A 12,941-nucleotide genomic window follows, 5' to 3' on the forward strand; every position below is an offset into this window, starting at 1 on the left:
TATGCTTGTGCCTAGTAGGAATAAGTCAATTAGATGCCAGATAATTGTGAGGTCTACACTACTTTTCAGCATCACGCAGTGCAATGAATAAAATCTGCTACCTCTACTCTTTTTTCAAAGTATTCTATATATAAAACAAAAGAGAGGGAAAGGAAGGAAGGGAAAGATGGAAGGGAAGGAGGGTAAGGAAGAAAGGAAGAAAACAAGAAAGGAGAGGAAGGCAGGTATGAAGGCAGACAGGCAGACAGCCAAACCCTTACCTTAATAAAAATAGTAATGCTCTACTATGAGTTCTCTATGTGGGTAAGGGGAACAGGAGATACCCAATATGTGTCTCCCCAACTTTTCAGCTTCTCTGTGTCTTCCATCATTCTAATTCTCTCCACTTAAGTGGGTCAAAATGAGAAAGGGCTCCATGATGAAAAATACTACTTGATATTTTCTCATATGTTGCTCTTTCAGATGGATATATGATCATGAATTGAGAAAATGATCAAAATTTTTAAAATATCATGTCCCACTTAATCATCGTGCTATTAGCCATTGTGTATTATCAAAAGTCACAACCCACTTGTATAGCATTGTGTAGTAGCACAGGCCTTGCTGAGGGACATAAAGAACAGGACCAAACTCCCTTTTTATTTCAACCATAGATGCAGATTCTCAGACCTCTTCCTACCCATTAATGCCAATTCCAAATTTGAAATCTTATACGGTACTGTCTGATGTTAAAACCGGAAGTTTCCATTGTGTTAAGGCAACAAGAATGTATAAAAATAAAATAAAGCTATAGGATGTTTTTCCATAAATAGAGAACTTCAAAAAAGTCATCACAAATCAGCCGCTCATTGACCCATAGACTCTCATAATCTATTCTATGTTATGACATACTGAAGTAGGTGTTTACCAAATTAATTAAAAAGAATAAGATCGTATACACACACACATAAACACACCCAAAGTGCATGTGAAACTAGTGAAATCTGAATAAGGTCTGTATTTGAGTGGATAGTGTTGTACCAATGTCAATTTCTTGGTTTTGTAAGATGTTATCACTGGGCGATAATGGGGAAAAGGATACAGAGAAGTCCTCTGAGCTATTTTCATAACTTATTGGAAATCTTAAATTACTTCAAAATAAAAGCTATTTAAAGTAATTCTTAAAGGCTAAATCATAGCCATATTTTATGTTTTAATTAACATTTCCATATACGGTTGACCTTTGAACAATGCTGGGGTCAGGGGAGCTAACCCTCCATGCAGTCGAAAATCTGCGTATAACTTACAGTCCATCCTCCCTCTATGCGGTTCCTCCATACCCAAGGTTCTGCATCCCTGGAACCAACCTCAGATTGTGTAGTACTGTAGTACTTAATGTTGAAAAAAATCCATGTATAAGTAGACCTGTGCAGTTCAAACCTATGTTGTTCAAGGGCCCACTGTATAATGAATTTCAAAGGATAAACAGTCATTATTTTCAACAATTTTTATAATAAAATGATTTTTGTATATTGCTAGCAAAATTTTGTCATAGTCAAGATGTGAGCAAGTGGCACAAGTGTAGATACATCTATTTCAATTGTTTCTTAGCAAAGAAGCCAGTCAAATATCGGAACCTTGTGTAAATGGCAAGATTTGCCATGGAGTTTTATAAAAAGAAGGTTGAAGAATTTATGTCAGCTTCCCCATAAACTCAGAGGTTTTCCTAGATAGTAACTGAAGTGCTTTTAAGATAAAACACTGGAAAACAGATTCTCTGAATGTAACTCATGAAAAAAGAGTCCATCTTATATTCCAATTTTATTCACCTTTTCTGAAGAGTCACAACATTAATCTACTGGGGATAATCTAGTTAATATATTTGAAATTCCATTTATTTTTTTCTATTGATATGCATGTATTACACTTGAATATAATACAGAATTTCCAGTGTTGTTTTAGGGGACATAGTTTAAAAAATGAGAGGCATGATCTATAATTTCAAACCTAGGACAAATTCATAATTTCCAAAATAATATAGTTTTCCACTTTGTTCCAAAGAAATTAATGATATTATTACTGATGCAGAAACTCCAGCACAACTGTTACTCCTTTCTTTATGAGTTCAGACAGTCTTGAACCATTGCAAAATTCACTCAGAGCCATCTAGTTGTATATGCATAATTAAAATGGAAGGAGAAAGTCATTCCATTCCATGAACTTATGGGGCAGTATACTTTACTTTAGTTCAATATCAAAAGCATACTTTACAAATGTAATGTTTAACAAATTTTATGCTTTTAGTCATTCTGCCGAGAGAAGATTCTGGGTAATGTATTGGTCTTTGAAAGTTGTTACCAACTTAGCCTGGAGAGCTTAGGTTTGTATGTCAGCCTCCATCATGGAAATCAACATATACTTAATTGGCCATGTCAGTGAGTTTTAAAAAACAAAAGATGTCCACACCTTCTCTAACATAATGGAACTTCTAATAGGACAATTTCTGAAGTATCTTCCTATTAGTCTAAGATGAGTAAAACACAGAAGCTCCTCCCCCTTTACATTCCTTCAAACTATACATTTACACAATATCCAGAATGGTTATGCAATTTCCATTCTTCTCTCCCTCCGCATCACAAATGAAACAAAGCAGATGTAGTATAAAATTATACATTCTGTGAGTAACTTAGAAAAAAAAGTACATACATGTTTAAGGCCTTGAAATATTTATAAGATTTTCCTGTAGAACTGAAAACCACAAATGTTAAAAGTATTATGAAAATGTGGACAAAGACTGACTAAAGAAATTGTTTGAATGGGACAACGGTAAGCAAATATTTATAAAATTGAGACCAAGGAAAAGAACAATTTATTCTACCAACAGACTGAATAAACAGATAGGCATTCAAACAGTCATTGGGATAGAGCAAGAGACAGCCTTTTTAAAATGAGATAGAAAGGACAGTTTAAAAAAATACTAGAAGAAATCTAAGTGAATAACTTTCAAGCTAAGAAATCAAAACCCACATGCATCCCTGGCAGTTTTTTGAAACTGAAGGTTACCTAAATACTTGACTGCTCACTGTGAAGGGAAAAAGTAAAGATAAAAATGAAAGAAAAAGCCCACTTTAAAACAAAAAACAAAAAACAAAAAAACTGAAAGGGAGAGTACTCTAGAGGTACCAAACAGGAGTATATAATGAAAATGGTAATTCAGTTCTAATTAACTACTACCTATTTAACTGACAGAGAGCTGCAGCAGTGTGTTAGCCTTGGGGAAACATGTCAGCTTGTCTATACATTCTTATATGATTGATGTATTCAGATAACTATTACTTGCCAACAATAATTATTATCAATGGATATATATTTCCATTCCTTTAACAAAAGCAACTTTAAGATGTTAAAACATGTAGGCTTTCAGAGCTCCAAGGTTAGGATACAAATAAATTGTCTCAGTCTACACCATGCCAGAGGAGAAGTTCTCAAAGGAAAAGTCACTGAAGCCATGTGCAGTCCTAGCCACTGAACACAGGACTCAGGAACAGGTCCATGACAGAAGGCCAGTGCACTTGGGAGACTTTCAGAAACAAGAAAAGCAGTCACATTTGGAGCCAAGAGCCCAAAAGGTAAGTGTCTCTGACACCATCCGGAAACGCTAACTCTTCAGATAGTAACTTCAAATCCTTTTTGCAAGTGCAGTTATACAAGTTGAACACAGTTCAAATCTGATGAAATCTTCATGATAGAGAAGTTCATGTCGGACTTTTAAAAAGTCTTGATTCCAAGAAGAAGCTGATTACAAGCCATGAAATCCCCTGGAAATAATAGACTCCAGAGTGCCTCTTGTGAGCTGTATAAAAATTTTCCTTCAAGATCACCTCATGAGTTATGTTTCTATGCTGATGTTCAATGTAATCAGCCTTGAGGATCACTTGATTTATCCTTTGTTAATGGGTTACCTGCAAAAGAAGAAGAAAATAGAATCATTTCATAACAGCCATCATCTTAAAACTCTACACAATTAAGTATTAGAAATGAATATGTAACTCAAAATGCTGGTATTTGCTGTATCAAATAAATTATTGAATTTTAAAGGACTACCATATTTAGGTATTTATAGCTTATTATAATAATTATTTTCTCTATTATTTCATAATACTTTTAGAGCCCCTTGCACTATTATCCAAATTACTCCAACGGTGACCAGGAAGATCTTAACTGGTGATCTTTGCCCTTTCAGATCTGAAGAATGATTCTGGAATCCCTGTTCTTTGCACAGGCTTGGTGGACATAATAACCCAGAGATCATACACATCATGCCAGGTGTCAGTGAAGAAAGGCCTTTGGCCTCAGGAATACAATCAGACCCCATCTTCAAGAAAGCCCTTGAGATCTGGTTCCATAAAATCCATTCTTGAAGTAGTTTAAAAGTTGAGTGCTTATTTGACTCAACTGTATTTCAGAAAATTAGCTATTCATAAGGCAAAAAAACCCTATTATTTTGAGAGAAAAACAATTAATGATAGTACAATCCTTTACCAAATTTTAAAGGTGCCCAAATTTCTCATGAAATTCATTAGAGCAGTATTATTAATGCTATTATAAATTACTGAGGCAGATTCACACTGGATTTTCACACCTACTCAAGTCCAGAGAATGTTTGTATGCAGGAAAAAGGAATAATAGCTAGCTAGCTAGAATACCTGATACATACACAGATATCTCTATATGCATATGGAAGGAAGATGATATAGAGAGACAGATTTCTGCTGTGTCAATGAATTTCTAGTTACGCTCTTAATATCACAGTACTTAGAGTTGCCTAACAGTTCTTTTGCAGCAATGGTGAGTAACAAAAGGTGAGTTTTTAAAAACTATTGTGGATACTTTGGTTTTATTTCATTAAATGACACAGTTACTTGTCTTTTCATGAAACATTTGCCAGAAGACTGGTTTTTGTTTGTGTTGTTTATTGTTGTTCGGTCAACTCTGAAAAATAGGAACATTAAACAAAATAAGAAAGCCAGCTCTAGACTTTGCTCTGCCATAGCTGGTCTCCAAAGGAAGGTGTAAAATTCAAACAAACAGGTAGGTTCTGCATGGAGGCAGGCTTCATATCTGTGTCTCGTTGGTCAGCTACCCTTCCCAAAGAAGGAGCTTCTGTCTGCATATTTGTAGCTGCTTATACCCGTGCACAGAGAAACTATGGAAGGAATGGAATTGTGGGGGGGAAGACACAGATGTGAAGGGTCTGCTGGCCTCTAGAGATTCTGGGAGCGGGGGATATCTTCAATAGGGAAGCAACTTCATTATCAATTTGTCTGCCATTCAATGGTCAATTTATACAAGTTGTGAGAAGGGCTCCCAGCCTGGGAGTCAGTGTAAGAAGAAGGTGGGGAGGAAATGTGAAGAGTGTTATGGACATGATGTTACAGGTTGCTGATGCGGATGGCTGATCACTGTGAAAAACACAGAAATGTTATTTTTGTGATACACTTTATTGACAAACATTGATTTAACACAATCTGATTTCCACTGGCTGAGAAAATTCACCTGCCTTTTCTGAAAATTCTCTTAGTAGGAATCATTATGAAACATAATATGGGGACCAGTGCTTGAAATGACAGGAAAAAAAGAGGAAGAGAACAACTGGTTTAGCCTCAGGAGAGGTTCAACACAGGCAACTGGAGGGGGACACACTGCAATGACATCAGGAAAGCAAGTGACACGTCCTCTTGAGCCACTGCAAGCCCAGGTTCTAAGTAATCTATTGGTGGGTATGGCGGACGCATTCTTACGTCTTCATTCCAAGGTAGGTATTTCATCCTGCTGGTTTATATAAAGCTGAGGAGGGATTCTCTCAACCATTTATATATTTAAAGCTTTATTTTCACATAATTTTAAAAATAGACATCAAATTGACAGTATAATACCAAAGGTTTATATATCTGTAATAAATCTTTCTTCCATGTCAGTAGAGGAAACATATAAGTATACACAAACATATAACTATACAATCCATATGCTCAAGAATATCATAAATACACATTTTTATCATGCTGTGTTTCTATCAGCTAAAATAATTGCTAGAAAACCAAACTTTAAACATGATTTAAAGAAGTGATCGTCTAAATAAGCATGGATTGAAACATAATGAAAGCTTTTCCTTATTCTCCAACTTCATGCACTATTTCCTTGTTTCCTAGTTTATTAATCCTAAAAATATCCACATTTTATGAGATGAAGAGTAACAGACAACTTGTTTTCAGTATGATTTTTGTAAATCATTTGATTTTGATCAGAGGACTGTTGTGGTTCAGCACATAGAGCTCTGGATTTACGTCAGTGTGGCAATAATACTAATCACACTGGCTGTGTCATACAACCTCTGGGCCCTACAGCTTCCCATGTGTAAAATGCGGATAATCTTGTTAGCCTCACAGCGTTGCTATGAGGATCGAATTATTATACTTATGAAAACCTAGCTTTGCCAACTATGAAGTACTATAAAAATGAACGTTTTAGAGTTGGGATCAGTTTTTTTCAATGCATAAATGTTTAACAAGAAAACCACTAAAAGTAGAATGAGAGGATCACACTAACAGACAGACATTCACTCAAGTTAGAGGACTACACTTAAGGAATTCAAACAAAGGCTAAGTCGTAATTTGCCCTTTTCAACGAAGTATAAATATGAACATATATCAGCACTCTCCCTGACAACTTCCAGATTTGTACCAAATGAAATGGCAAAGCCAAAGATTTAAAAACATGTAGATGATTCTGAATACAGGTACATTGTCACCAATTTTCATCACCTAATATGCAAGGTCCAAATAACACTTTAAAATTATTGTCTAAAATTCAGTACAAAAGACGCTTTTATGATTTATATGCTCATTAAGTCCAAGTGAATCATGTTTAAATTATGACATGCTAATGGGGGAAAAATGATTGCCATTTTACCCTTTATAGATGATAAACTGGAACTTCCTGATATGAAAGAGTTGCTTAAACAATACTTACACAATCCAACATTTAAAAATTTTGCTATCATTTAAAAATAAGCTTTTAGTACATCAAATTAAGCACTGCCTTATTTTTAGAACTTAAATATTACTCTCTTTTCACTCAAGCCCATCTTTTGGAAGAGGCCAACTAGTAAAAGTTTTACCTTCAAAGGAGGCTTTCCAGCAAGTTTTCAGTGACTTAAAAGCAGGAGGTTGCAATAAAATCACTTTTACAGGATAGGAAAGAGCATTTGCTACCATGAATTCACTGTCTTCTGGTTCTGAGGGCAATAGATGTAAAATACTGCATGAGGGAGAGAAATGGTCCTACAATCATTACGGTTATGCCTTGAGCTTCATACACTATAATCACTATCTCAGTAAATTTGCCTTTCCAAAGGCAGTATTTTACACAGCTGTTCTTTTTCATGCAAATTTTATTTGTGTGTGCTGCACACCAGCCAATTTGGTAAGCGAAACTACTTGGCTGCTGAACGCATGCAATAATAAATTATTATTACTATTACTGTTATTATTATCAATACTATTTCTAGTCACAAGCACAAAGCTATCTTGGTAACGAGCCGCCAGGTTGAAGAAGCTAATCTGGTAACAAAAAGCACTGATTCTTTAAGGTGAGAGCATCCATTTATTTCTTCAGTCCAACTAATCTACTACAGGGCTCTGATTAGATTTCTCAATAATTTATGCTAACATCATGTCTTTTTACGTCTGTTCACCGATTTAAATTGAGAAACTAAAACCAGGTAAATGGCGTATAAGATGCTACATTTAAAATGAAGTGAAGTCAACTGTTTTAATACTGTCTTCATTTTGTATTTTGACCATTATGTTATATATATCCTCTGCCCATCTTCAAGGTAAGATAAATTAGAAAGGCTAAAGAAGGAAAAAAATTAAAGACTCTATTCTGTCCCCAAGTGCAAAAGATGCTTTTATGAAGTTCTTAAAATCATTCTGTTCATGGAGCCTATAGTTCTTTTGCCCTGTTCAAATCATGCTGACTAGGTTACCAATGGGAGATAACACACTATGGTAAGAGGCATAATGACAAATAGTGTGGGCTCTGCACACAGGCTGCCTGGGTTCAAATCTCTGCCTTATCAATCACTTTCTAACACTGTGAGGTTGATAAATTATGTAAAACCCCTGAGCCTTCGTCTCCCCATGTGAAATATAAAAATGGTATTATCAGACCTCATATGTTTGCTATTGTGATTAAATCAGATAATCCCTGCAAAGTATCTGTCCAGGCAAATGCTTTTTAAATATTAACAGGTGGTAGCAGTAGTAATTCCCAAATAAGACTCAAAAGGTGATGCATAGGATACCTATAGGAGGGGGCATTCTTGTTTCTCTATAAACATTGATTTAATTAGTAAATTTGCTGTGTCTTATAGTAACTAAATTTGTAATTATTCATTTCATATGCTGTTAATCAAAGTCATATATCAAGATGGAAGCACTATTGTTTCAGCTGGCTTTGGGAGAGAGACTGTCTTTTCAGACAAGGTGATAGAGAGTATGTAATGGTTAAAAAGGTTATACTTTGAAGCCAGGCTGTCTAGGTTCAGTGCTTAGTTCTGCTGATAACTCAGCATGTGACCTTGAGTAAAACAGCTGTAATATTAGTACCTAAATCATATGGTTGTATGAGCTGAGGAAAAAATAAGTTAATTGGTCAAATGCTTAGAACTAATATTCTAAGGCACATAATAAGCATTATGTAAGTGGTAACATTATTCAGATATGGGTACATTTCTAGGCACCTGAATGCATTGAATTCCTACATTTGCTCTCGATTATTTCTGAGCATACATTACTAGTTTTTACAGGCAATTGCATTATTTGTTTTTCTAGTGGACCAGCTGCCATCAGACTCTACATGCAGGAAAAATATTTAGGAAATTAGTACTACACTTTAACCACCTAGGGTAAAAATAAATGTGGTATAATTATGCCAAACAAAATGCAGATTTGTAAATTTCCTTATTCATTATTGATGGTTCCTTTGATGTATTTGGGTTCTATCCCGTATCCCAGATTTTTAATTTCAGTTGTTCACTTTGCCAGTCTACATAAATTTGTGAAATTGCTGCCAAATCTCCACAGTATCAGTGCAAATCTTATCATATTAGCTTAATTTACAAAATAGTCTTATTTTTTCCAGTGTGGTCATTAAAATCTTTTTATGAGGAACTATTGAACAATATTTATATTCCTTTGAATATGAGTCACATACACACAAGAATAGAAGAGACAATGCATTATGAACATAAGTCAATTTCATTAAAAAAAATTTTCACTAAAATACCCATGTTATTAGAGAAACAAACATTTATCTTTAGACTGATGGACATTCTTTAAATAATTGGAAGGCAAGGAATATGTGGCAGTATTTCTGAAAGGAGGCACCAGGTTAAAATCCAGTGCATGTCGGATTTTTATAATACAGCTGCTTAACATCATAGATAGGCATCATTTCAAACTAATATTCCAATAATAAATTTAACCTTTCTATATAGGTAAAAAGGAAGACTAGAATACCCTCATGGTAAATGCTGATTTTTTAAATTAGTTAATTAATTTCTTTATTAATGTATAATTGACATACATTGTATTAGTTTCAGGTATATAACATAAGGCACTCTACCATTTAAAATCTTTCTGAGTCAGTAAATGGATTCTTAAAGCAATCCTATTTCTTTAAACCACTAAATGCTGATTTGAATGAACTTTTCCTTGCTTGGAAAATAATTGCTACTTCACTGCAAATGTATTTTTTTAATGTAGCTCTTACAAGTACATGAATTAACTTCTTGCTTCACTTTTTGTGTACTAAATGTGCAATTAAAACATCATTACTCTGCAGTAGCAGGTTTTCTCATTTAAGCTGGAGAAAAGCTGCCATTGAGTTGGTCGTAACTGTACATGAATGCACTTGTGCTTTCTTAAAGCACCTTATGCAATGAGGTATTATGAAATGGAAGACTCCTATTGGTCTGAAATAATCATTTAATAGCAAGCTTTTAAGTATAGACGAGGCAGTGTAAGGCAATGACATATGAATCACCTTCATAAACATACACACCTATGTAAAAAATTAAGCCTCTATTTTACTTTCATGCTGGTGAAAGTGATTCTTATAAGCCCTGAAAACTACTGCATTTTCATACTGCAGTTTAATTTTCCTTCCTAAGAATGGCTGGTGCTGTGGCTTGGCCTCCACATTTAACATTTGGGGCACCAAAGCCAATCTGTTTAATATTTTGGCTGGGGTCAATATTGCCACTAACTGACCTTGTTATCTGTTCTATGAATTCTCAAAAAATTTATCTCAAAATATTTAACAGCCTTGGGTGATTGATTGGGAATAGTCATTTCAAACAACAGAGCATTTCTGTAGTTAACTGATTCTATTCTGTGACATCTTACAGAAAAACCCAAACTTTTTTGCCAACCCAATATTTAGGTGTACCTCAGTGTGGGTCCCGGTGTGGAAGTGGAAAATGGCATAGAGTCTTCCTAGACTTCTGGGAAAAAAAACAGAGCACCAGACTGACTGAGAAGAGGTGGGCTTGTTTTGATAAGAGTTTATAACAGTGTTACAACCTTCTGGTTTTAGAACTTTGGACAAGTCACTTAAAAATCTCTCAATCTCCCTGGTTCGTTCATACCTGTCAAACAAGCTGGCTAGACTTAGTGAGTTTCTAATTCCCTTCTATCCCCAAGGATAATAAGGACTAATTCAAAATGGTATAAAATTTTATCCCGATTACTTTATTATTTACTTGATTACCTGATTACCTTATTTATTACCTAAATTCATTGGTGGTATAACCACTGTATAGACTTCATTTTTCTAAAAAGCCTATATTAGAATGCAGGACTAGTGAGCTTTTACCACAAATACATCTGTCAGTGGCTTTCAGCTTCCTGTGCTGTGCAAATGAAGATCTCGACTAGAAATGAATCTTTGGAACAGATGGACTTGCACCATTTCTTGGAAGTTTGAAAGCTGTACAGTGTGCCTGCCATGAACTCTTCTATGTGACTCATGAAAGCAGATGACTGTTTGCATTGCCATTTATGCACATTCATCCACTCAGAGGCAGATCAACTGATTCTCTCTGGATGACATTAACTGTTAGCATTCCCTGACTTCTCTTTGGGTAGTGAATAAATTCCCTTGCGACATTAAGAAAATTTAAGACTTTCCTACTTCTCCTGGCTTTCTACCATATATACCTTCCGTTTACTCCAGGTGGAAAAACAACAAAAATTTAGATAATTTTGAAAGACAACAGTATAATGGTATTACACTGTTTAAAGAAACACCATAAAGTCCTTAAAATGGGAAAGCAATTATTTTGAATGCTTTGAGGAAAGCTGAATAGATTTTTACAGATATTATTCCATATACCAGCAAGTTCACACATTTTTAGAGACAGTTGAAACTTTGAACTCAATTGGAAGGCACTTTTCCTGCTAAATTTGATAGTAGGTTCATTTCTTTAGACTCACCTCTCATTTGTAAAGAAGTAATTTGAATTGATAGTTTTTAATCCAATTTCTGTCATACTTACTTTAAAAGTTTATATCTGGTCAAGTATCAGTCAAGAATTTCAGCCTCACTGCATATAAGGGCTAACAGAATTAAGCAATAAAAATTGTGTTTATAAGGTGAATTTAAGATAAGTGGAGTCTGGGAGGAAGGATTGAAACTTTGAAGAAATTTGTCTTAGTAGCCTAGGAATTACTAAGAGACCAACATTTTCTCTTAGCTTCCTGGTTGGTTTGAGTTATAAATACGAACAACTTTTCCTTGAGACACCTGTCTGCATAAAGAATATGCTGCTGTCATTTTGAAAAGAACTTGGTGCAACTTGTGGAAGAACAAGGCTAGTACCATGCCTGAAGTAGCACAAACTCTCTCCATCCCTATCATCTTCTGCCATAAAATTAAGTTTAGAGATAACCAATCTATATGTGCTACATTTTTGGGAAAAAATGTTTCTCTAAGTCAAAAAGACTAGAACTAGAATCCATTTTCTGAAGGATAGGGCAGCATAGGCAGTGATGTTTACTATGTTGGGGGTGTTTGCTTTTTTTTTTCTATTTCCCAGATATATTTCTCCCTTTTAAAAAAATAGTCATAATCCATTAGTCTCAAATTCCCAAAGTTGATCAAAATATGAATCTTTAAATCTAGCCAATTCTAATTACTTAGATCCTGTTATGACATAGCTTATTCAATTCAGGGGCAATTTAAATATAGAAAGAATGAACCATTAGGTAAGAACACAATCATCTTCATTTGGTTTATGGAGATTAGGTGAAAGTTTGATGGTTCAGTGCTTTTCATGCTAATTTCCAAACTAATAGGTCGAACACTGACAGAGGTCCACTTATACTCAGGATTTTGTTTTACCCATTTCATGTTCTTGGGAAAACAATATGTTAGCTGCAGGGTCATTTTAGGTGACAATATTAGGTTCACCAATAATGACATATTGGCTATTTGTGGCCAGTTTCTTGGCCTCCTATCAAAGAATGATGCTTCCCTATCCCTTTCTTATAAAAAAAAATTCAGTGTCTTCTTTACTGACCACTGAAGCAGTTCTTTACCTTTGATCCCTAAAGCTGTATCAAGTTCATCTTTTCCCTGAAATCAGGGGCACCTGGAATGCTAATGGTAATTATAAGAAAGAATAGGTTACAGTTAATCCTGCAACACGATGTACACACCTGCTGCTCTGTGAGAAATAAACCGAGATGAGAGCTCACTTCTGGAGTTGTTTTGAATCTTTACTCCTCAACGAAACTTCTGTCCCTTCCTTAGAATGCCACCAACGCTAGGATTTGCCACACTAGTGCTCCAACATGGAGCCAGAATATTAGTGTGGAAAAATCAAAAACTGTCATCAG

The 12,941-nt window shown here is 35.0% G+C and overlaps 1 protein-coding gene across 1 annotated transcript in view; it reads right to left on the reverse strand.

The window, feature by feature from the left end:
- Positions 1 to 1,849: 1,849 nt before the first annotated feature.
- The window catches only part of TAFA2 (TAFA chemokine like family member 2), a 541,137-nt gene continuing 530,045 nt past the window's right edge, over positions 1,850 to 12,941 (reverse strand). The window contains exon 5 of the mRNA XM_036866341.1: positions 1,850 to 3,941. Within this exon, the coding sequence (XP_036722236.1) occupies positions 3,930 to 3,941 (12 nt within the window). The 3' untranslated portion in view covers positions 1,850 to 3,929. The remainder of the gene's footprint in view (positions 3,942 to 12,941) is intronic.

Source organism: Balaenoptera musculus, chromosome 10 (genome assembly GCF_009873245.2).
Source record: "Balaenoptera musculus isolate JJ_BM4_2016_0621 chromosome 10, mBalMus1.pri.v3, whole genome shotgun sequence".
Taxonomy (NCBI): Eukaryota; Metazoa; Chordata; class Mammalia; order Artiodactyla; family Balaenopteridae; genus Balaenoptera; species Balaenoptera musculus.